Source organism: Amblyraja radiata, chromosome X (genome assembly GCF_010909765.2).
Source record: "Amblyraja radiata isolate CabotCenter1 chromosome X, sAmbRad1.1.pri, whole genome shotgun sequence".
NCBI lineage: Eukaryota > Metazoa > Chordata > Chondrichthyes > Rajiformes > Rajidae > Amblyraja > Amblyraja radiata.
In genome coordinates this window covers 2,742,558-2,767,447 of record NC_045999.1, presented here as the reverse complement: position 1 = coordinate 2,767,447, position 24,890 = coordinate 2,742,558, and the positions used below count along the sequence as shown (strand labels likewise).

Sequence of the window (24,890 nt, the reverse complement as noted above, 5' to 3'; positions counted from 1 at the left end):
AGCGGGTGCAGCAGCATCTATGGAGCGAAAGAAATAGGCAACGTTTCGGGACGAAACCCGGAAGGGTTTCGACCCGAAACGTTGCCTATTTCCTTCAGGGTTTCGACCCGAAACGTTGCCTATTTCCTTCAGGGTTTCGACCCGAAACGTTGCTTATTTCCTTCAGGGTTTCGACCCGAAACGTTGCCTATTTCCTTTGCTCCATAGATGCTGTTGCACCCGCCGAGTTATTTCAGCATTTAGTGTCTATCTTGAACATACACAGGAAGGGGCTGGGACAGTCGCCGCTGGTAGAGCCACTCCCTCACTGTACCAGAGTCCCGGGTTCAATCCTGACCTTGGGTGCTGTCTGTTCAATCGATGCACATTCTCCCTGTGACCAGGTGAGTTTCCTCCAGCTTACTCCAACATCCCAAGGAAGTGCAGGTGTAGGGAGTGGATGGGCATTAGGCCATTCGGCCCATCAAGTCTATTCCGCCATTCAATCATGGATAATCTATCTTTCCCTCTCAACCCCATTCTCCTGCCTTCTCCCCATCAGGGTACTGGCTAGGAGGAGAGGTTTGCAACATTTGGAGTATATTCTCAGGAGCATTGGATGCAGTTGCCTATTTGATTGATTGTGATTGTGATTGTGATTATACCTTTAATAATCCTTTACAGGAAATTACAGTGCCACGACAGCTTCAAGACAGACATAACACCACACATTTCCTCAAATGGCTTCCATACTTAACAAGTTAAAATACAAGTTAAAATACAAGTTAAAATACAATTAATTTAAAAAAAGTGCAGTTATTTATGCGCATTATATAACCTTATAGCAGCTGGTAAACAGGACTTCCTATGTCTCTCAGTTTTGCACATTGGTGCAATCAGCCTCTGACTGAAGATGCTGCTCTTGATCACCTTCAGGGCATGGAGTGGGTGAGTGGGGTTGGTCATTATTGAACCCAGTTTGTTCAGAGTTCTGGCCTCTGCCACCTGCTGGACCGTTCGTTGCTCAGCCCCGACCACTGAGCCGGCCTTCCTGATTAGCTTGTCCAGTCTGTTTTTGTCCGCTATGCGGGCGCCATCTCCCCAACAGGCCACAGCAAAAAAACAGAGCACTGGCCACCACTGAATGGTATACACTGCACAGTAGGGGTTGGCAGATGTTAAATGACCTCAGCCTCCTTAAAAAATAGTCGGCTTTGTCCCTTCCTGTACACCGCCTCCATATGACACTTCCAGTTCAGCTCACTGTCAAGCTGCACCCCAAGGTACCTGTGGTTAGCGACCACCTCCACCTCAGTGCCCTTAATGGTGATTGGTGTTGCTTGAGTCCTCCTCCTCCCCCTCCTGAAGTCCACAACTATTTCCTTCGCTCCATAGATGCTGCTGCACCCGCTGAGTTTCTCCAGTATTTTTATGTACCTTCGATTTTCCAGCATCTGCAGTTCCTTCTTAAACACTTTGTCGAAGGAAATAAAGTGGCAGAGGAAGAAAAGTAAAAGACAAGAAGACGGGGAGGAGTTGATGGGAATGTGGGGAGGGGTGGGGGGAATAGAAAAATGGGATTTGTGTAGGTTTAGCTTGGTGTGCCACACATTAATTGATCTTGGTTTTACGGGAAGTGTGTTCGCGGGACTTCTCTGGAAGGACAATGGACACTTGACTGAAGATAGACACAAAATTCTGGAGTAACTCAGTGGGTCAGGCAGCATCTCTGAAGAAAAGGATTACGCCCTTCTTCAGACTGAAAGATAGAGAAGGGCAGAACTGAACAGGGCCGGTACAGGTGACCTCAGGAAGGGTGAGGTCCATAATGGCACATTGTTGGCTGGGGAAGTTGTGCTAATGACAGGGATACATGGTTGCCATGAGTGGAACTGGTACGACGGCCAGGGTGGGGATGGAGGGAGGAGAGAGTGAGCCCATTGTCAGAAATGCTGCTAGTCTATTTCTGGATGTTTTAAGCTTAATGAAGCACTTTGATAGATTAATGAACCAGTTATTGTCCTGCATGTTAGCGGGTGAAATAGTCAGCTGGGAGGCAATGCCGAGGATAGACACAAAATTCTGGAGTAACACAACAGAACAGCCAGCATCTCTGGAGAGAAGGACTGCCCCCCCCCCTCACCTCTGTGAACCTCCCTCGCTGATCCCCCTCTGTGATTTTGCTTCATAGACAATGCCAAGACGATCCATAGGGATCAATGAAGTTGATGGAGCAATGGTAGGGTTCCATTGAGGTAGATATCTGCTTCTCAACCAATGTTTTGAAACCGAATGAGAGAGCAGGGGCTGAACATCATGTAATTCTTCTACAAATCCAAGCTCACCCAAGACTCTCCTACAACTTAAGTCCCATGACATCCAGGTCCATCATCGTTCCCAAAGCTCAGCATCATCCATCATCCTTGATTGGTACCTCATGCACGATCCAAAGAGACCCCCTCCCTCCAACACCATGGGACTATGCTGTGCTATGTACCTTTGCAGAGTGCAGAGTACCAATTTACCAGTGGCTCCTGCAGGAATAGTGACACCAAGAAGGACGAGGACAACAGTTGTAAAGGGAATATCATCACCTGCAGGTTCTCTTGCAAACCATAATCAACATAATCAGCCTGTTCCTTCATCAACACTGGGTCTGAATCCCAAAGCTCCCTCCCCAACAAAGCCATACAAGGATTGCAGTAGTTCAAAAATGTGCTCATGCCTCCTACCCAAGAGTTCTTTAAGAATGGTTCACACATCCCCCATGATCAGACCCAGGTGAATATTGTCAAGAGGTGAATGGCGATTTCTGAAGTCTATTAATTATGGAGTCAAGGAACTACTGAAGAAGGGTCTCGATACTCAACACCACCTATCCATGTTCTCCAGACATTCTGCCTGACCTGCTGAGTTATGTGAGAACTTTGTATCTTTTTTGTATTCATTTCTATTAAATGTTTAATACATTATATTGTATTATGCTAATTTATAATGTGTCAATTTTCCGATGAATTTAATTTGCTATTAATTGTAATCAATGCACTAATTCAAAAACCAGAAGGACACAAAGTGCTGGAGTAACTCAGCAGGTCAGGCAGAATCCCTGAAGAACATAGATAGGTGACATTTCGGGTCGAGACCCTTCTTCAGACTCAATAACTAGAAAGCCTAATAATGGTGTTGAATATCATTTGGTTCATTTGTCAATAAAGGCGCAGCTGTATGAGTTATTCTTTGTTTAAGCCGTTTCACCAAGGAGATCTTGATGCAGCAGTATTGAGATCGATGATATCTGCACATAATTGACATTGGACACAAAATGCTGGAGTAACTCAGCGGGACAGGCAGCATCTCTGGAGAGAAGGAATGGGTGACATTTCGGGTCGAGACCACGTCACCCATCCCTTCTCTCCAGCGATCCTGCCTGTCCCGCTGAGTTACTCCAGCATTTTGTATCCATCTTCGATTTAAACCAGCATCTGCAGTTCTTTCCTATGCATCGACATGATATATCCCTTTACCTAATGACGTCATGAGTTGATCACAATGTGATGAACCGAATCATAAGTGACTCACTAGACTATTGTTGAGAATATAGCAGCATTTCAGCAAACATACAGTTGGCCTTGTGTTTATACCAAAATAGCACACATTGCCGGTCAACGCTGCAGGGGCTGACATTGAGGTGGTGCAGACATATAAATACCTTGGAGTGCACCTTGATAACAAACTGGACTGGTCTGTCAACTCTGACTCCCTCTACAAAAAAGGCCAGAGCAGACTCTTTTTCCTCAGAAGGCTCAAATCCTTCAATGTGTGTAATGAGATGCTGCACATGTTTTACAACACTGTGGTTTTCTACGCTGTTGTCTGCTGGGGCAACAGCATTAGTGCAAAAAAAACAACAAGAAGCTGGTCAAACTGGTTAAACGAGCTAGCTCAGTGCTGGAGGGGAGAGTAGACTCTGGGATGGATGTGCTTGAGAGGCGTATGAGGCACAAGGTGCAGGTCATCCTGAAAAACCCCGGGCATCCCCTCCATGTAATTCTGGAGAGTCAAAAGAGCACTCGGAACAACAACCGGCTCCTCTCCCTGCCCTGTAGAACGGAGCGGTTCAGGAGATCCTTCACCCCTGCAGCCATTAGATTTTATAATTCGGACCACTAGGCTGTAGGGGGATGCATTTTGCAATTTTTAATTTTTAATTGTTAATTATTGGTCTTTTTAAGTATTTATTGCTCTCAGGTAGTGTCCACATTGTATTCTATGTATTTTCTGTCTGCGTTCGTTTTGAATCTGTGGGTTTGTTGGTTGGGGGCTTCTGGACATCTGAATTTCCCTGAGGGGATCAATAAAGTATTTATTATTATTATTATTATTATTATTATTATTATTATTATTATTATTGGCCCAACAGACCAAGAATATATTTCCACATAGAATACGCATTAACACAACAAAAACAGCCCGTTCTCTTGACATTCAAAAGCTGGAAACTTAGATTTTACTTTCCATTTACACAACTGCTTGACTTCATCTTGAATGTAACTAAGCCTAAAGCTTAATCCTTGAGCGCAGGAGGATGAGGGGTGATCTTATAGAGGTGGATAAAATCATGAGGGGAATAGATCGGGTAGACGCACAGAGTCTCTTGCCCAGAGTAAAAATGGATCAGCCATGATCGAATGGTGGAGCAGATTCGGTGGGCCAAATGATAGATGATCACTGCACTCCAAACCAGAGTCCTATGCTTATACACTTAAATAAATGAGCCCTGTAACTCCAACCCAGTGACACAAAACATCACCTATCCATGTTCTCCAGAGATGCTGACTTACACCAGTACTTTGTGTCCTTTTGTGTATTAACCAGCATCTCCAGTTCTTTGTTTGTACAATGTGTCTGAAGAAGGGTCTCGACCCAAAACTTTTACACATTCAGGGGAGAGAAAAGACTTTGCCTTCCATCACAGTGGGTCCCCTGTGATGGATGTTTGTGTGAACTAAATTGTGTGTATGTCTAGGAATTGTCTTTGTTTGTATGGCTGTGGAAACAGAATTTCGTTTGAGCCTCACTGAGGCTCAAACAATAGCCACGCTATTGTAAAATTGTATTGTATTGTATTGTACATTCCTTCTCTCCGGAGTTGCTGCCCATCCTGCTGAGTTTCTCCAGCATTTTGTGTCTATCATCGGTGTAAACCAACAGCTGCAGTTCCTTCCTACAATATACAGATGGATTTCTGTAAACCAGCATCTACAGTTCTTTGTTAACCTAACTATGTTCTCCATAGATACAGCCTGACAAGTTAGATACAGGACTGGACAAGTTAGATACAGGAAAAATGTTCTCAATGTTGGGCAAGTCCTGAACCAGGGGCCACAGTCTTAGAATAAAGGGGAGGTCATTTAAGACTGAGGTGAGAAAAAACTTTTTTACCCAGAGAGTTGTGAATTTATGGAATTCCCTGCCACAGAGGGCAATGGAGGCAAAGTCGCTGGATGGATTTAAGAGAGAGTTAGAGAGAGCTCTAGGGGCTAGTGGAGTCAAGGGATATGGGGAGAAGGCAGGCACGGGTTATTGATAGGTAGCGATCAGCCATGTTCACAATGATTGGCGGTGCTGGCTCGAAGGGCTGAATGGCCTCCTCCTGCACCTATTTTCTATGTTTCTAACATGTACAGTTCCTTGTTTCTACACTATAACTATATATTCACGGGTACTTATTCCAGTTACAAACATAGGTTGGGATGTGGACAGCCAGCAAACAATGCCTCAGCTGTCACCTTCGTTACCTCTTTCCACATCCATTTTCCCATTCCAGAACCTGCAACATTTAAAACCGCAGCTGCAAACTTTTTAATGCATATCTATCATTTATTTTTTCTATATCTCTCTATATCACCGTCCACATCTCTCGTTTCCCTTTCCCCTGACTCTCAGTTTGAAGAAGGGGCTCGACCCTTCCTTTTCTCCAGAGATGCTCTCTGACCTGCTGAGTTACTCCAGCTTTTTGTGTGTGTCTTCGGTTTCAACCAGCATCTGCAGTTCCTTCCTACACATGCAAACTTAGGAATGGTTGAGAAGCAGCCTGTCTGTGATTTAACTGGATAAAATGTCAACGGTGATCATTGCTCTGTCAACTATTGGCGAGTTACACTGCCAGTCAACATGATGACCTGTTCCTAATGCTTGCAGCGTCAGGGATTTGTAATTGCCAATAAACTCACCTTGGTGACATTGAAACCTGTTCATTGAATGCTTCATCTGTGAAAGTGCCGAGTGGCCCAAAATGTTTGTAATTCCACAGATACAGTAATTGTGTTATTTTAGGATGGGCAATGCTGCAAGTAATGTCAAAGTGTAACTACAAGATAATGCAGCAGCAATGGCAAAGCAGAATAGATTTTTAGATAGATATAAAGAATCTACACGAGTTGATACGTGACAACTTAAAAAAGCAGATTTATATTACTATAATTCTTAATAAGGATTGATTTTCATATAATATTTCAAACTAGAATCTTTTTAGCTTTTAATCCAACAAAATACTTATTACAGCGGGACCGGCAGCATCTCTGGAGAGAAGGAACGAGACCCTTCTTCAGACTCGACCCGAAACCGAAACGTCACCCATTACTTCTTTCCAGAGATGCTGCCTGTCCCGCTGCGTTATTCCAGCATTTTGTGTCTACCTTTGATTTTCACCAGCATCTGCAGTTCTTTCCTACACAAAATATTTATTTTTCTGCCTTTGTTAACATTGTAATATATTTTGGTTTAAGGCTGTAATATTTTTGGAAATGTTTATCATGTTTCCATTCATGCTTCATGTCACGTTGACCCTTGGAAATCATCGAGAAATATTCCGTTCATTTGCTAATGGAGTCTTATTAATTGTTTATCCTCTTACATGGATCAGGTGGATTCTACAAATACATTCTTGCTCATCAGCTGACTGTACCTATGTGATTTTGAGGTTATTGTTCATATAAAACATGGTGGGAAAAGATTAACGTTAATGAGACTGCATGATAGCAATATTATTTTTTGTTAATTTACAGCTCATCCCGTTATCAGATTTCTGAACAATCCCATCATATGTTTGGCTACTGTCCAAATCACCTCTCCCCCATTGTAACATTGGAATTTGTCTCTAGAACTGATGTGCTACAATGCTGAGAACTACATTCTACACTCTGTATCTTCCCCTTTTCTCTACCTGTTCTACGCGTTTGACTTGTATTATATTATCTGTTGTGACTGGATAGCACGCAAAACAAAGCTTTTTTCTGTACCTCAATACATGTGTTAACCAGAGAGCAGTGATGAGCAACTATCTACCTCTTTGGTGACGGGGTACTGATTGTGGATGACCAGCCATGATCACATTGAATGGCGGTGCTGGCTCAAAGGGCCAAATGGCCTGCAACTGCACCTATTGTCTATTGTGACTCTCGGACTATCCTTGATCGGACTTTGCTGGCTTTATCTTGCACTGAACGTTACTCCCTTATCATGTATCTTTACACTGTAAATGGATCGATTGTAATCATGTATTGTCTTTCTGCTGACTGGTTAGCACGCAACAAAGGCTTTTCACCTTGGTACACGCGACAATAAACCAAACTAATAAACCTAATCCTAAAGGTTGAAAAGGAAAATGAAAGATTTTTTTAGGCATCATGTAATTCGGGCTCATATCATGCAGTGAAATATTTTTGAAATAGAGTTACGACTGTAATCTGAGAGAGGCAGCCTTGAACAATTACACAGCAAGCTTACCGTAAACAGAATGTGATGATGCTGATCAGATAATCTCTTTTTCAGTGATGCTGTTCCAAGAGGAAACCTTGCTCAAAGACATCTGTTGCAATAGTGATGCAGGATGTTTTATGTAGCCTTGGAGTTAGAAGAGATCTTCATTTAATGTCCCATCTGAAATACAGCAACATTGAGGATAGGGCCATCAGCCTGGATGATGGGACACTTATTCCATCACCCATGAGACGTAATTGTCACCAGCAATGTTTACAATGCTACCTGGATTACAATATATTCGCTGTAAGAGAAGGTTGGACAAACTTAGATTGTTTTTTTTTAGAGATACAGCGTGGTAACAGGCCCTTCGGCCCACAGGGTCCACTCCGACCAACAATCGCCGCACATTACCACTGTCCTACACCCACTAGGGACAATTTCTACCAGAAAAAGATGTAAAACAGATTTTAATATTTCGTTTAACACCTGCCCTGTACCTTAAATAATACAAGGCCTGCAAACACTGTTGTTTTACACTGGAACTTTTTCACCCAGAGAGTTGTGAATCTGTGGAATTCTCTGCCTCAGCAGGCAGTGGAGGCCAATTCTCTGGATGCTTTCAAGAGAGAGTTAGATAGAGCTTTTAAAGATAGCTGAGTCAGGGGATATGGGGAGAAGGCAGGAACAGGGGTACTGATTGTGGATGATCAGCCATGATCATATTGAATGGCGGTGCTGGCTCGAAGGGCTGAATGGCCTACTCCTGCACCTATTGTCTATTGTCAAATGAATGTGTGAATTTTATCAAACACCTGATAATAAACTTGATTGTGTACTTTGTTCAATGTCTGTTTAATATCACATGCATGAGATTTTATTGTGTATATGAGGGCCTTGGATAGCATGAGCCTCAAACACTGAATCAGATCTGAACCAAGTTACTTATAGTGCCACACCCTTTGTGGGCTCCCCGACCCTTATTCATCTCTCCCACCACCACAACCAACATCTTCTCAGCACTACTCTGCACCAATCAACTCCTCAATCCCTCTTTCCCCCACAATCACGCTTATTTGTCGACCTAACATTCCTGAATATTTTTATGTGGAGAAATTGGAAAGGGTGCAGAGGAGGTTTAAGAGAACGATGTCTGGATTATGGGATATTAGCTACACAGAGAGAGGTTAGATAGACTGGGATTGTTTTCTCTGGAACACTAGAGGTTGCGGGCAGAAGTATATAAAATTATGAGAGGGATAGATATGGCAGACAGTCTGAACCTTATTCCCTGGATGGAAAAATCAAATACTAGAGGACATAGCTTTAAGGTGAGAGGGGAAAATTTTAAAGGAGATGTGCGGGCAAACTTTTTTTTTTACACAGAGGGTGATGCCTGTTTAGATGTTTAGTCTTTGGGCTGGGAATTAATCCATGATGCCCTAAATCAATGGCAACCAGCACAGTGGCGCTGCCTTATAGCGCCAGAGACCCAGGTTCAATCCTGACTATGGGCCCTGTCTGTGTGGAGTTTGTACGTTCTCCCTGTGACTGCGTGGGTTTTCTCCAGGTGCTCCGGTTTTCTCCCACACTCCAAAGACGTGCAGGTTAATTGGCTTTGGTAAAATTATAAAATTGTGAATTGTCCCTTGTGTGCAGGATAGTGTTAGCGTACGGGGTGATCGCTGGTCGGTGTGGACTCGGTGGGCTGAAGGACCTATTTCCACGCTATATCTCTAAAGGAAAGTCAAATAAACTAAAATAAAGGATGCATATGTATATGTATATTGATATATACTCATATCTGATATACATATGTATTTGATATGTATATTGAGGAGGTGGGAGGAAGAGGTTCCTGCTGGCTTTTTGGATGTGGGGGGAGAATTGCCCGCCACTGGTGATGGGGGTGGGTGGACCCTTTGTGTAAACATTCCTCAGTCCCTGTGGTCAAAACGGCACAGGGCACAAAAATAACCACTGCAAACATCCAAGGAAAACACAACAGGTTTGCGAGCATTCCTGTCGCTGATTCAACAATGAATGATACCAGGTTCCCACGAGCTGAAGACTGACCTTTTTGACCCCGAGTAACGATCCCAGTGTGCTTCCCTGATGCAGCAACAATGCTCTGCAACTGGGGTGAATGAAAGATGGGGCACCAACACAAATTTATTCCACTGCTTCATACCGAATTAATTGCCTCTTTGAATGCACTGACACTGAAGAATGGATGAAGCAATTTAAAAGTACCTTTTACTCCTGCCCTCAACATGTAATTGCAAAGACAAAGCCAACAGATGAAATTATTTGTTGTCACCAAATACATATGCGGATGTGAAGAGGGGTCTCGACCTGAAACATCACATCCCTTTTCATCAGAAGCTGCCTGACCCACTGGGTTACTCCAGCTTTTTGTGTCTATTTTCGGTGTAAACCATACCTTCCATACAGATAATATTAATAATATTGTGGAGAAAATATATTTTTTTCCACAACCACTAAAATATATGAGCAGCAATACCTGGATGTATTTAGTCTTGTTATTTCCTATTGATCCACTGAAATCAGGCTAACCGGCCTATCATTTTCTTTCTTATGACCATTATCTTTAGTCCACGTTGCACATTTGTAACAGCCTCCAAGGTGAGAAGAGTGTACCCCAGTAATTTATATATTTCATCTCTTTTGCAACCAACATATATGGACTCTGTGTTGCTAAGTAAACAGTGGCAATGAGATCCCACATATAGTAAACACAATAAATGACTAAGTTATGGCTGTGTTTATTATGCTCTGGATGTATGGGTGTGACCATTTGTATTTTCTTAAATTGTTTCAGGGCATTTTAATAGGTGGGACTTCAGCTTAAAGCCTCATCTGAAGTGCCAATAACTCTTAGAGTGTATTATTTGTGTATTTTCAAGAGATAGTTAGATTTAGCTCTTGGGCAGGCGTCAGTAAACTACAGCCCAAGGGCCGGATTCGGCCCGTAACCCGAAATCATCCAGCCCGCAGGCGTTTTTTTTTTCAATTCATTTTCGTGACCTGGTAACTGTAGGCAGTCCCGGCGACGCAAGCTGATCTGGGAACTGTGGCCCATCCCGGGGACGCGAGCTGATCTGGGAACTGCAGCCAGTCCCGGGACACGAGAGGGACCTGGGAACTGCAGAAAACGAATTGAAAAACACGTCAAAACAACACCAAGTGTCACACTATGGCGATAGATGTGGCCCGCCACACTATGGTGATAGATGCTGGTTTAAACCTGAGATAGACACAAAAATCTGGAGTAACTCAGCGGGACAAGCAGCATCTCTGGAGAGAATGAATGGGTGACGTTTCGGGTCAATACCCTTGAAGAAAGGTCTCGACCCGAAACGTCAACCATTCCTTCTCTCCAGAGATGCTGCCTGTCCCGTTGAGTTACTCCAACTTTTTGTGTCTATAGTCAGATAAGAGCCAGGTAAAATTCATGTCACAATGTGACACATAATGATTATAGGGAGATTTTAACCACCTATCCACCATCGTCAATGGCATTACCATTGCCAAGAGCCCAGGCAAATAATATCCCTAGCAGTTGTGTTCAAAAGGGAACTGCAGATGCTGGAATATCGAAGGTACACAAACTTGCTGGAGGAACTCAGCGGGTGCAGCAGCATCTATGGAGCGAAGGAAATAGGCGACGTTTCGGGCCGAAACCCTTCTTCAGACTGAAGAAGGGTTTCGGCCCGAAACGTCGCCTATTTCCTTCGCTCCATAGATGCTGCTGCACCCGCTGAGTTCCTCCAGCAAGTTTGTGTACCTTTAATATCCCTAGCATTTAGCTTTTGTTTCAGAATTCCTACATCTGCAATATTTTACGTCATGAAGATTAAAATGTTTTCCTTAAGGTTGCTGTCCAAAAATTGTACTTGAAACAATGGAAGAAGTATAAAAAAGGGCCATATTTCATTGTTATTCCTTCTGCAGTAAAATACTTTAACAAATAGCAAGTTTTGGGGCACTAAGGTTAACAAATAAGGTTAACAAATAGCAAGTTTCAGAGGGCTTGCAAGATACAAAGGGGGCTGCATTTCAATTTCTGTTTTAAATTTCCAGCATTTTGCTAAAACCTCATACAAGAATACTGCTTTCAGGTAAGAATGAGTTAGAACATTGGCAACAGTGGGTGTTGTATGACTTTTCTAGTGTAGGTTATCAACCTCATTTTGGCTAATGCTGTCTAAATCTTCAGCCCATCATCCAATCACATAATGTAATGTATAGGAAGGAACTGTAGATCAAAGATCTTTGCTGCAGATGCTGGTTTACATTGAAGATAGACACAAAATGCTGGAGTAACTCAGCGGGACAGGCAGCATTTCTGGAGAGAAGGAATGGGTGACGTTTCCGGTCGAGACCCTTCTTCAGTCTACATAATGCTTTCTTAACCGAAGTTAGCAGATCACAATCTTTCAAACACTGAAACATAAATTATCTTTTGGAGATATGCTACCAAAGTTGCACAAGTGCAATGAGCATGTAAAATAATTCATTGTACTTAAGACCTGAATATGCTTAAAGTAATCACTTGGGTTTTTATAAGAATGAAGTAAATCACAGAATATTTCATATTTAAAATCAAATGGCAATACTAAAAGCTTTGATCTGTTACTATATAGTTTAAGAATGAAGAAAAACACAGAATACTTCATATTTAAAGCAAATGGCAATACAAACAGCTTTGATCTGGTACTATACGTTTAAGAATGAAGAAAATCACAGAATATTTCATTTTTTTTTTAGAGCAAATGGCAACACTAAAAGTTTTATCTGTCTTTATATAGTTTAAAAATGAAGAAAATCACATAATATTTCTTTTAAAGCAAATGGCAACACTAAAAGCTTTTATCTGTATGTATATAGTTTTAAGAATGGAGAAAATCACAGGATATTTCATATTTTAAAGTAAAAGGCAATACCAACAGCTTTGATCTGTTACTATATATTTTAAGAAGAAAATCACAGAATATTTCATATTTAAAATCAAATGGCAATACTAAAAGCTTTGATCTGTTACTATATAGTTTAAGAATGAAGAAAAACACAGAATACTTCATATTTAAAGCAAATGGCAATACAAACAGCTTTTATCTGTTACTATAGTTTTAAGAATGAAAAAAAATCACAGAAAAATTCATATTTTAAAGCAAAGGGAACTTCTAACACCTTTGATCTGTTCCTATAGTTTAAGAATTAAGAAATCACATAATATTTCATATTTTACAGCTAAGGGAAATTCTAAGTTTTCATCTGTTACTATATAGTTTTAAGAATGAAGAAAATCACAGAATAATTCATATTTTAAAGTAAAGGGAAATTCCAACAGCTTTGATCTGTGGATATAGTTTAAGAATGAAGACAATGAGAGAATATTTCATATTTTAAAGCAAATGGCAATACTAACAGCTTTGATGTGGAATTATATTAGTAGTTAAAGCCAAAGATACTAGAGCTTCTCAATAACCTTTGGTTAAAGCATTTAGATCCAGATTTAGCCTGATCACGTGTACCCTGAGTACCTCCTTCTGCTGCGTCAGAACCTGGCAATGAGATCCATCCGCTGGAAAAACCTAGTTCCCTTTTCCCCAGAAGCTGTGAGCAGACTGTTTTTAACAAAACAAATCATACTATTCATTTTTAAATGTTTCCCACTAGTGGTTTGGGTGTGGTGAAGTGAAGGGTGGTGTTGCTTTGAAGGTGTCCTCTGGGCGGATGGGTATGACTGGTGGTCCTCCGAGGGTGAGGCGGCTGGTCCTCCGGCGGTGGGGGGGCGGGGACGGAGGGAGTTGGTATATGAGGAGAAGCACGGGCACAGGGCGGGCACTTTGTCGGAGCGTCTCGGCCCCACGCTGCGGAGAGGAGAGGAGAGGTTGGTTGGTGCCACTGCTGTGGCTGACGGGGAGGGTGGTGGAGGTGATGGTTGGAGGATTGGCCGGCCGGCCGGCTGTTGAGGGCGGATAGCGTAGCCGGGAATCGCCGAGGCTTCGTGTGGCTGCCGGCCGCTAGGCCGCGGCTCCATAGCAACCGGCGGGGCCCCTGCCCCTGTATAGCGTAGCAGCAGCAGCCCCTGCCCCTGTATAGTGTAGCAACAGTCTGCAGCACATAAATATGGGATATACAGACTGCAGTGTAGCACAAACTAGCAGCACAGGCTGCCTCTAAATAGGGTTGCAAGCCATTTATCAATCTGGGATATACAGTTATAGTGTCGCAACAGCCTGCAGCACAGTGCTGCCTCGTTAAATAGAGTTATAAACCACTTATAAATACTTTATATATTAATGCCATTTTATAATTAATTGATCCCTTTGTCATTCTAGTTTTCTTTCTATTTGTATATCCCATTTAAAGATGTAGATTGGGATATAATTTGGAGTTTACATTTATAAATGGGATATCACATTAAAAAAATATTAGATTAGATAGTCTTTATTGTTAAAAAATATAGACATATAGATTCTGAAAAGTATAATCTTTAGATTTAAATGGGATATACAAGACATAATGTAGCACTAACCTGCAGCACAATGCTGCCTATTTAAATGGGATTCAAACCATTTATAAATATTCCATATATTAATGCCATTTTGGTCCCTTTGTCATTTTAGCTTTCTATTTATATTTGCTGTATAGCCCATTTAAAGATGCAGATATATGATTCTATATTCCTCTATTTCTGTTTCCTTTAGTATCTATATATTTAATTGATATGTGGAGGAAATCCCATTTAAGATATAGAGATATAGCTTCCTTTGCAATCTATATATTAAAATGGGATATACAGGGTGTATATATGGCAAGAAAACTAGAATAGGAAAGGGACCAGCCAATTATAAAATGCCATTAATATATTTGAATATTAATGAAAACCCATTCAAAAACGAAAGAAGATTGAATCTCAAAGGGACCAGTTAATTATAAGATTGCCTATTTTAGATATAATATATAATGCCATTTATAGGTGTGTGTATATGTATCTTATTATTGACATTTGATATTATCATTGTCTAAACCTTTAAAAGGGATATGTAAATATTTAAATACCACTTCAAGATTTGTATATAAAACATCAGTTTTATAACTAACTCCTTTAAGATTATAATTTTCAATATCTTTAAATAGTTCTTTATATTTTTTTGCATATATCCCATGAATTTTGTAATTTACTCCAGTGGGATTCTAATTTTCATTTTATTAAATGAATTATTACTAATTTTAAGGTGCTTGATTGATATTATAATTTTATGACATATACGCTTTGTATTATTATTCCTTGTATGTTTTTTTCATTCTGTCGTTTTACGATGTATTTGCATTTCCCTTTTTAAAGTTACTGCAACCTTCCTTCCATTTGAAGGACAGTCTATTCCTTGTCATTATGCGTCAGGTTACTCGCACGTACTCAATGGGGCTGCAGTCTGAACCCACCACCTCATAAATTCCAATGTCAGAAATCTGTAAATATAATTTGTAAGTCTACCGTCTAAATCTAGTTTTCTTGGTCAGTGTTTGAGCTCGAGTTGGAACCGGTGGTTTGACCTATTGTGAAGTGTCCTTGACATACATGCCTTTTGATTATGTTTTTGCTACGCAGCCTTTTAAATATTTTCATTTAAATGTGTGCTTGGATTTTGTTTCATTCGAGGCTTGTTTGACCTCGTCAGAGTAGTGCTATTTTTTTTTTGTAACTCAGTTATTATAGAGATCGGGGCTCTAATGAAACTTTTTTATCAACTGCACAATTTTAGCCGTTGCTTGGGTTACCTTTTAATCTCCCGAATCTGGGGTGATCTATCTGCGTGTGCGAGAGATCTTCTTAACCATGGTGAAGAAGCAATATCGATTCTTCAAGGCCCAGCAACGTGATACTGGCAACGGCGAGGCCAGACTCAAAGTGACTTTGAAGTCGATTTACCCAGCCATCTTATCTTTGGGGAGAGATCGTCACTAGTTAAATGATTTAGCTCTCCCAACATGATATTTGGTTTACAAAAATATCGAGTCTGCGATTCGCAGATCAGTCTGAATAAAGCTGTCTTATAAACTTCCTCTCTCAACTCTCTAAAGATGCTTAAATAAATATTATTTTTCCACCATGTGTTTGATACTATGTTAAGATGCTTTTATAAATATGCCTGCCTATGGATGTATTTATTCTCGATTAAAATTCAGTCTGTTTAAATGTACGTAACTTCTGCGTGTTTAGACGTCATTGGGAATATTGTGGTGTCATGAGGCAAACGCCGCAGGCGATAGGAATCGCAGTACAGCTTTGCTAAGGCTGCAGCCTTTTTTAAATGCAGGCACGGAGTTGCCCTAATGATCGTTGGGACCCGAGAAGCTATCGATACAAGAATCAGTGCAGGTTGCTGTAGTTTATTTTCTGTATGTGCGTATGCGGGGAGAGGGAAGATGGAGCCCGTAATTGACTCATTGGTTGAGATTTGAAACCGGAAGACTAGCAGCAGACGCCATGCGGTCCATCCTGCAGCATTTAGGTGAATTCTCACTCGAAACGTTTGAATAAGGAGGCGAGGGAACGAACATTAGCCCTTTTGGTAACCCCCACCACCCAATTCTCTCCATCCGCTAGCGCTTTGATTTAGCGCAAATCACTGATATGTTTCAAGTTAGCGGGGTTTTTTTCTCTCTGTAATTGAATTAGTGATTTCTGGAATGATTCATCCTCTTTCTCCCCCCCCCCCCCCCCCCCCCCCCCCCCCCCCCCCCCCCCCCCCTCCCATGGATGCTCGTAATTCATAATATTTTCCAATCGCCTCACTGGAGCGAGTTATGAATGCAGTTGGGCTATTGGCACGTGACATGGTCTGAGCTTGAGATGCTTCTACACTAATCACGGCATCCAGACCGTCAGCCATTGCTCGCAGTTTCTTGCTTTTAACGGGTGAACTCAAAACCAAATATTGCACCAAATCCGACCTTAAAATGCTGAAAACTGATCAAGTAGCGTCAATGAAGAGTTAAGATTTCCGGCCGGTGGTCGTTTTTAAAAGGCATAAATTGGATAGAAGGAAATTACCTTAATGTGTCATTATTTTATAAATTATTTACAGCACTACTAGGAAAGCCATGCTTCGGATGTCCTCTTGAGTCTCATTGTTAAAATGTTTACATGTGCTGAAAGCAAACACTGATGAAAGGCTGGCCTTTAAATAGGGAAGTGATATGAGCATTGTCAAGGCAGTTATTGTAGTTACTTGGCAATAAAGCTTGCTTTCATCTCCAAGCAACGCCCAGTTCCGCCATTCCCGTCCTATTTCCTCCCCAATTTATTGGCTTTTTCTTTGATACCAAATTCTCAACAGCGCACAGTTTGAAAACCATCAGTGCCTTGTATAGCTTTGTATTTTTTTTTTCCTGCTCGACCTGAAGATGATCTAAATAAGAGTTTGACTTTAAATGTGAAATAAAAGCCTTGACTCTTCTAATCAAATTGTCTATACACTGCTATGATCTGAGAGGCTGGAGGTGTTGCTATGTCCTTGGTAAAGATTATCCTCTGAGCTGGTTAACGTAGTTAAAAGCCCTGGACAGTTGTGACCATCGCTTTGCTTATAAATGTCGCCTTTAGACTTTGCTAGCTTATTCTGTCTTTTATGAGTAACGTTCTTAATATGCAAATAGTCTAGATAAGTGAAACTTAAATATCCTTAATTTCCAGTTTGGAAGGAGATGGGGGAGGATGAAGTGGTGTTTGCAACTAGCATAACTAACCAAATATGTACTGAAAGATGCAGGATTTTTGGACATAATATTTCTGCAATTTGGCTCTGGTTGTGAAGATGAATCTAGAATAGCCACAGCCATGGCCCCCTGTAATCTATTCTCCCTACATGCTCATCAACTTCCCCTCCCCCAGTCCCTGCCTTCCGCATTCTAACGGTTAACAGTATACAAGTGTCAGTTTACAATGAACAGTTGACGTTTCAAGCTGCACGTCTTTAAGATGTGGGATTGTGAAACCGGAATGTCCGGGGGGGGGGGGGGGGGGGATTGAGAGTAGGGCATGGCAATAATGACTAATTAAAGAGGTGAATGTGGGCAGATGCTGTGGTCAGAGCACAGGATTTGAGGTTACGAACCATCTGACTTGACTTATGACTTGTAATGAAAGGTTGTGACGGGGATGATATCTGAACCTATTAGATTGCACAAGGCTATATTAATGATTTTAAACCCTGTGGTAGGGGTAAAAAGGCATAATACGGATGCAATTGTAACCAATACTGGAACAAGTGGGTGAATGTACGTAGTTTATTGTAAGCATTACTGTGTAAGTAGAATGCAGAAGCAGGAATTAAATTATGATCTTTAAAATGCTGATTTCAAAATGATTGTGGGGTTGGGGGACTCTTGCAGTGTGCTAGACAGTTGAAGCTGGGGGGTTCCCTCTAGCAGGAAGCTGCAAGGCCAATATAGGTAATGAAGTCATAAGCAATATAGATGAAGCAGAAAGAAAACCAAGCTCCATAGAATATTTGGCAAAAGGACCCAAATGGACATGCAACTAAGTTGTTAAGGTCCAGGTATGCATAATGTTTAAAAACAAAAAAAACTGGGAAGAATGTGAAGTGAAAGAATCGGGGAGGGAGGGAGTGTGACGGTATGCACATTGTGTGGTATGTAACTACACCCCCTCATTGAATGCTTAAACTCTTCAGTGAAATTTAAATATTGCATTTTGCTGTTGCTATATTTCTTACTAATGCTTCCAGCTCCCTACTCTAGTTTTCAATGCTAATGTGAGTGACTTTCAGTTGGGAATATGGGAATCATCCACTTGTGTTCTTGCTTGGTATTTGTGTATGTATTCCTTGGATTATTAAACTCTGCACAACACAGGCCATTTTTTTTCTCTTGAGCCTGGTCAGTAACTGCCTCCCCAGCATCAAAAGATTCTCGGCACAATGGGAATGGATGTCATTCGATGTTGTATAATATTTTATAGATTTAATTTAATTTTCCCTAGCATAGTATTGCTGTGACTAGTTTAACTGCTTCGATTTGACCTAAATGACATTGGCTGGCTCATTTTTTTAATTTGCAGGATGAGCCAAGGTTAATTGCCCCTCCCTAGTTGCCCATGAAGGCCCTGCTGAGCTGCTGCCTTGAACCAGTCCTTAACGTATCTCCACACAATGGATTTAGTGAGTGTTCAAGTGAAGGAGCAGTGACATTACCAAGTCAGCATGCTGTGTGGCTTGAAGGGCAACATCCAGATGGTGATGTTACCATGATTTTGCTACCCTTCTAGTTCAGTTTAGCAATTATAGTATGAAAACAGGCCCTTTGGCCCACCATTGATCACCCATTACATTAAAATCATGTGATGGGTGCATAATTAGGCCGTTCGGCCCATCAAGTCTACTCTGCTGATCTATCTTTCCCTCCTAACCCCATTCTCCAATCTTCTCCGCATAAGCTCGGACACCCGTACTAATCAACAATCTTTCTCTGCCTTAAATATATCCACAGTCTGCCTCCACAGCCTTCTGTGGCACTAGTTATGTTATGCCATTATTATATCCATTTCCTACACAATGGGATCAATTTACAGATGACAATTAACTTGCACACATAATAATAATAATAAATTTTATTTATGGGCGTCTTTCAAGAGTCTCAAGGACACCTTACAAAAATTTAGCAAGTAGAGGAAAAACATGTAAGCGGAATGAAATGAATAGTAGAGACATAACTAGTAAACAAATTAAAGACAGAATTCAATTCAAAACACAATACGAGGCAAATCAAGCACTGATGAAAAGGGAGGGGGACGTGGGGCTAAGGATAGGCAGAGGTGAAGAGATGGGTCTTGAGGCGGGACTGGAAGATGGTGAGGGACACGGAATTGCGGATCAGTTGGGGGAGGGAGTTCCAGAGCCTGGGAGCTGCCCTGGAGAAGGCTCTGTCCCCAAAACTGCGGAGGTTGGACTTGTGGATGGAGAGGAGACCGGCTGATGTGGATCTGAGGGACCGTGAGGGTTGGTAAGGGGAGAGGAGGTCAGTGAGATATGGGGGGGCCAGATGGTGGAGGGCTTTGTAGGTGAGGACCAGGATTCTGTAGGTGATCCGGTGGGAGATGGGAAGCCAGTTTTGGGATCTGGGAGTAAACTGGACACCCAATTTGGTAGAAGTCATTGGTTTGGAAAATGCTGGCTAAATCTTGAGTTGATGTATGCATTCTGCAGATGTATATTGCTGCAACTACATATTGGTGTAATGAGTGCATAGATATGGGTGAGGTGCCTATCAATTGATGTATATGCTGTTGAGCTTCATTGTTAGTGCTGTTGTTATCCAGGCAAGTAGGGTGTGTTCCGTCACAGTGCTAATGTGAGCCCAGTAGATGATAGACTAGTGGGTAGACAATAGTGCTGGAGAAACTCAGCGGGTGCAGCAGCATCTATGGAGCGAAGGAAATGGGCAATGTTTCGTCCCAAAACGTTGCCTATTTCCTTCGCTCCATAGATGCTGCTGCACCCGCTGAGTTTCTCCAGCACTTTTGTCTACCTTTGATTTTCCAGCATCTGCAGTTCCTTCTTAATAATAATAATAATATCTTTTATTGTCATTGCACATTAGTGCAACGAGATTTCGTTGCAACAAAACAGATTTGTCAACGTTAAAACAGATGATAGACTAGTTTTGGGACATTAGGGGGTGGTGATCCTAGCCTCTAACTGCCCCCTGTTGCCACATTGTGTATATTGCTATTGCCGGTCAATCCCAAGACATTGATGGTGGGGAATTCAGTGATAATGCCATTGAATATCAGAGGGTGATCATTTTCTTTGGATATCATCTTTGTCTGGCATTTGTGTGCTGTAAATGGGCTAGTTTGGCCATCTGTGAAGGGTTACAGACTTAGAAGAGCCTTAATATTGCATTTTTCCTTTCCAGGGTAGAATCGGCAACTGCTATGCCAACTACGAAAGATAACCACCACGAAATGGGTACCGCTTTCATTCAACGCCAGCAGCTGCATGCTGCCATGGCTGACACCTTCCTGGAGCATCTGTGTCTATTGGATATAGACTCTGAAGCAACAACTGCACGAAACACTGGCATTATATGTACCATTGGTAAGTTTACAAAATAGACAAAGGCTTCTGTAAGAAACAAATTGTATACTGTTATTTGGAGTTAAGATCCATTGACAGTAGTTTGTTCACCAGCACTTGGGTGCAAAATATTTGTGTAGAGGTGTCTGTATTGTGGTGCTATATTTAGAAAGTTCACATTGAACATTTCCATCAAGGATTAGTGCAATTGTTCAACAGATTTAAATGTTAAACTAAACTAACCTCCTGTCCTGTCTTTGTGAAAGAATGGGGGGTTTGATTTTGGGTGTAAATTGGCGGCTAATGCAGTTTTAAGGATATTAATGAAACCAAGATGGTATTCCCACAGTTTGAGAGAAAGGTCTTGGGGCTAGGTTTGTCAACAGTGTAATGGGGTTTTATTTCCTGCAGGATTTTTGCAAATGGCCACCAAAGCTGTCAATTTTATCATTTAATTGAATTGAGGATTTCTTTAAGGTGGGAATATTCAGGTATGTGGGACCAAGGCATAGGTCACCAATCAGTCATGATTTAACTGATAGGTTAGAATAGGCTTGCATAGCTACTTTTAATTTGCTCCTTTTATAATAATAATAATAATAATTCATTTGATTTGTGTCCACAAATAGAAACATGGAAAATAGGTGCAGGAGTAGGCCATTCAGCCCTTTGAGCTAGTATCTTCATTCAATATGATCATGGCTGATCTCCTTACTCTAATCTATAAAGTGTTGCTCACCAATTATATTGAGTACTCTTGTGTTTCCCTTTTGGAGAGCTAGGTTCTCGTGCTAATCTATCTGATCCAGTGATCCAAATTAAACTTGATGACTTGAGTTAATTAATAATTTCTGCTTGAAATTGAGTACTCTTGCCGTTAGGTCAACCTATCAAGTACTTCCTTTTTATCTGTTACTTGGAAATTAGTCTGTTTGTTGTATTTCCTAAGTTTTTACAATATTACATTTCTAAGAAAATCATCCACATGCTCTGTCTACCCTCTTGCTATCTTCCATTGCAAATTCCATTTGGTTGTATCTCGTATTTGTGAAATGAGTGGAAACTATGTCTGTGGAAGAAACTGATAAGATTGCACTGAATTTCCAGGCCCTGCGTCGAGATCTGTTGAGATGCTAAAAGAGATGATCAAAGCTGGAATGAATGTCGCACGGATGAATTTTTCACATGGAACACATGAGGTAATGGCATTGTTCAACTCTAAAATAGAATGTGTATGATGCTAGCCTGCATCAGTACACACACGTCAGAAAGTCTCGATTTAATTCTGTTTTAGTTTCTCTGTTAAAGCCAGCAATTTTAATGGATAGCTGAAGCTTTGGGTCTGGACCCTACAGACTGAAGCAGGGTCTCTACCCACGACATCGCCTATCCATGTTCTCCAGAGATGCTGTTTGACCTGATGAGTTACTCCAGCACTCTGTCATTAAGTTTAAGCCAGCATCTACAGTTCCTTGTTTCTCCAGCTATTTAAATTGTGGAAAGAACCCTGGACCCTCTAGTGGTGGAAGGCAAGCCAGGGTTCTGTTTTGATATCCCATTAACAAAAAAACTTGGCTTTGTCTTGTGTAGATAATTGTCAAGGTGCACATAATATGCACTTGCCAGCAAAAATGTACACTTTTGAAAATTTAAAGATGGCAATAAATGTTTCATTTATAATAAGGGGAGGAGGGAGAAAAAGATGATATTCAGCAAACAAGACCTAACATTTTATCCTTTTCTAAGGCATTTTAAGAATGCTTGACTGATGAGGCAAATGCAGGGTGTGGTGAGAGGGGGAGGGGAATACTTAGGACGGGACCTGGCCTGGGTGGATTCCAACCAGTTCGTTTCTAAGAATAGATTCGGACACTGAAAGCAGTCATGGGCACCACCACTTCTAAAGGACACATAACCGTTTATGAGGGTCAGATTCTTCAGAATGAATCGGAATTGGTTCACAAATTAGTTTTGTAGCTAGAGTTTAAAAGTAGTATGATCCAAATAAAGTTTGAAGGGACTTGAGGCAATATTTTCATTATAGCTCTACAAAGGTTAAGAAAGTTGTAAAGTTGAACAGATTAATTTTTCCAGGTGGAATTTGGGGATCTCTTCTTGATAGTGTCAGAGACAAAAATTATTTGATGTGACGCCTTTTCCATGTTGGTTTCTGTGTGACTTTTTGTTGTTGTTGTAAACACTATTGTGGTTTAAATTAAACTACAGGTTTATTCCTATCTGGAAGTTTGCTTGCATTGCTCTAACTGGGAGCCAGCTGGTAGGGGAAAGGAGGGAATCTCTGGGATGCTGATTTAAAGCTCTCTGCTAGCAGAATGCTGAGTTTAATCTTGCAACTATACTTAAATACAAGTTTCAACCACAGCCTCCTGCTGTTTTGCATTAATATAGGTTTTAAAAATTGTACTGGAAGGCTGACTTGGGATTTGTGTATCTATTGTGGTATGTCTCATGTAGTATTTTAAGTAAAGCTTTGTGTGATTGGAAAGTTCAAAGCAATTGAAGAATATTGAATCAAAGATCAGGGTTTTTGCATGCTTGACCTATCAAATACAGCCTGGTCAAGGACAGCTGTGACTGTCTCCTCGACCTTTTCAGCTGTTAAAACTTGAATGTCACAGACTGTATGGTATAGGTCAAATGAAATGCAATATGGTCCATTGATCAAGCTTGCCTATTTATAGTTCCTGCAGCCACCATGTATGAAAATTGTCCTTCAATATACTTCAGCTAGCTCTGGGTGTTTCATGGTTATTATTTTAAAGGATCCTAATAATGAAAAGATTGTTAATGTGAATCTGTTGCTGAATATTATATGAAGCAATTGGCCTATTCAACTTTCTACCATGATTGTAATATAACTGATCTAGTCAGCTAGCCTGTCCTGGCTTTATTGAAAACTGCGATCCTTCAACTAAATTGCAATCCCAGAATATGGCTGTTTTGGCACGATTTATGTAATCTATGCACTGCACTTCTCAAACTGAACTAATTACTTTCTTGCAGTAATGGAGCTACTTTAGAATTGATCTTTTTCATATTTTCCTATACAGAGGTCTTTTCTTGGGACCCAGGAGTCTATGCTAGTTTGCAGAGCAATCCCATGCATTAATTTTCCTTGTAACCTATTCTTAATCCACTCAACGGAACATGAGCTGATTAAATGGCCTATTCGCAGAGCCTTTGGGCTGTAGGAAGTCCATGCACACTGGGAAATGCATACAGCTGTGGGGAGACTGAATGCAAACTTATTTCAAAGCTAATCTTTATTCATAATTTAAAAAAACAAAACATTCTGAAGAAGGGTCTCGACCCGAAACGTCGCCCGTTCCTTCTCTCCAGAGATGCTGCCTCACCCGCTGAATTATTCCAGCATTTTGTGTCTACCTTTGTAGTGAAAGCATATCTTTATTTCCTTATACATGGCACTATGGTCACTCATCCTCTTGCTGTGCGGAAGGACCAAATGTAATATAGACCAAAGACCAGGTTGATGGTCTTCCAGTAGCACTTGTTGACTGTCTCTAGGTGTCTCCTGGGAACAGCCTATAAATCAGAATCCTCTGTGCTATAACTGTTTGGGATGATCTGTGACAAAGACTCGTGTGTCCTTTGCGTGACGCTCCTAGCAAAAAATAATTTTGCCAAGACATAGGCAACAGTCTCCCCTCCATCACAGCCTTCCAGTGAACAGTGTGCATTAGGAGTGGCATTGCCACAGTACAGGAAGGATCTGCCTCACTGCCAGCCAACAAGGTTTTGCTACTTGTTGGCAGGTTTGGATGAGTCATTCTGCCAAATGACCAGGGCAGGCTGCTTAGGATTCACCCCACAATATAGATGTGCCTCTATATTGAGACCAAACACAGATTAGGCAGCTGCTTCTTCAAGCACCTGCACTCTGCTATGGACATCTGGATCTCTCAGTTGCTGACATTTTTAATTTCCCTTCCCATCCCACACTGACCTGTTTGTCCTTGGCCATCTCCACTGCCAGGA

At 41.3% G+C, this 24,890-nt stretch overlaps 2 protein-coding genes across 7 annotated transcripts in view; one reads left to right on the top strand and one right to left on the bottom strand.

Annotated features, from left to right (window-relative positions):
* The window catches only part of parp6 (poly(ADP-ribose) polymerase family member 6), a 78,572-nt gene extending 65,279 nt beyond the window's left edge, over nt 1-13,293 (bottom strand). Inside the window, exons 1-3 of the mRNA XM_033014798.1 lie at nt 13,193-13,293; nt 7,768-7,920; nt 6,213-6,326 (exon numbers count right to left, since the gene is read on the bottom strand). The gene's annotated coding sequence lies outside the window, so the exon portion shown is untranslated. The remainder of the gene's footprint in view (nt 1-6,212; nt 6,327-7,767; nt 7,921-13,192) is intronic.
* A 179-nt stretch (nt 13,294-13,472) lies between these two features.
* The window catches only part of LOC116968246 (pyruvate kinase PKM-like), a 29,399-nt gene continuing 17,981 nt past the window's right edge, over nt 13,473-24,890 (top strand). Inside the window, exons 1-3 of one of the 6 annotated variants that reach the window (XM_033014934.1) lie at nt 13,473-13,657; nt 20,713-20,894; nt 21,981-22,072. In XM_033014934.1, coding sequence (XP_032870825.1) covers nt 20,732-20,894; nt 21,981-22,072 — 255 coding nt within the window. In that variant the 5' untranslated portion in view covers nt 13,473-13,657; nt 20,713-20,731. Of the gene's footprint in view, nt 13,659-16,013; nt 16,287-20,708; nt 20,895-21,980; nt 22,073-24,890 lie in introns of those variants that run through there. The other 5 variants (XM_033014933.1, XM_033014932.1, XM_033014931.1 and 2 more) reach the window with 5 other exon arrangements.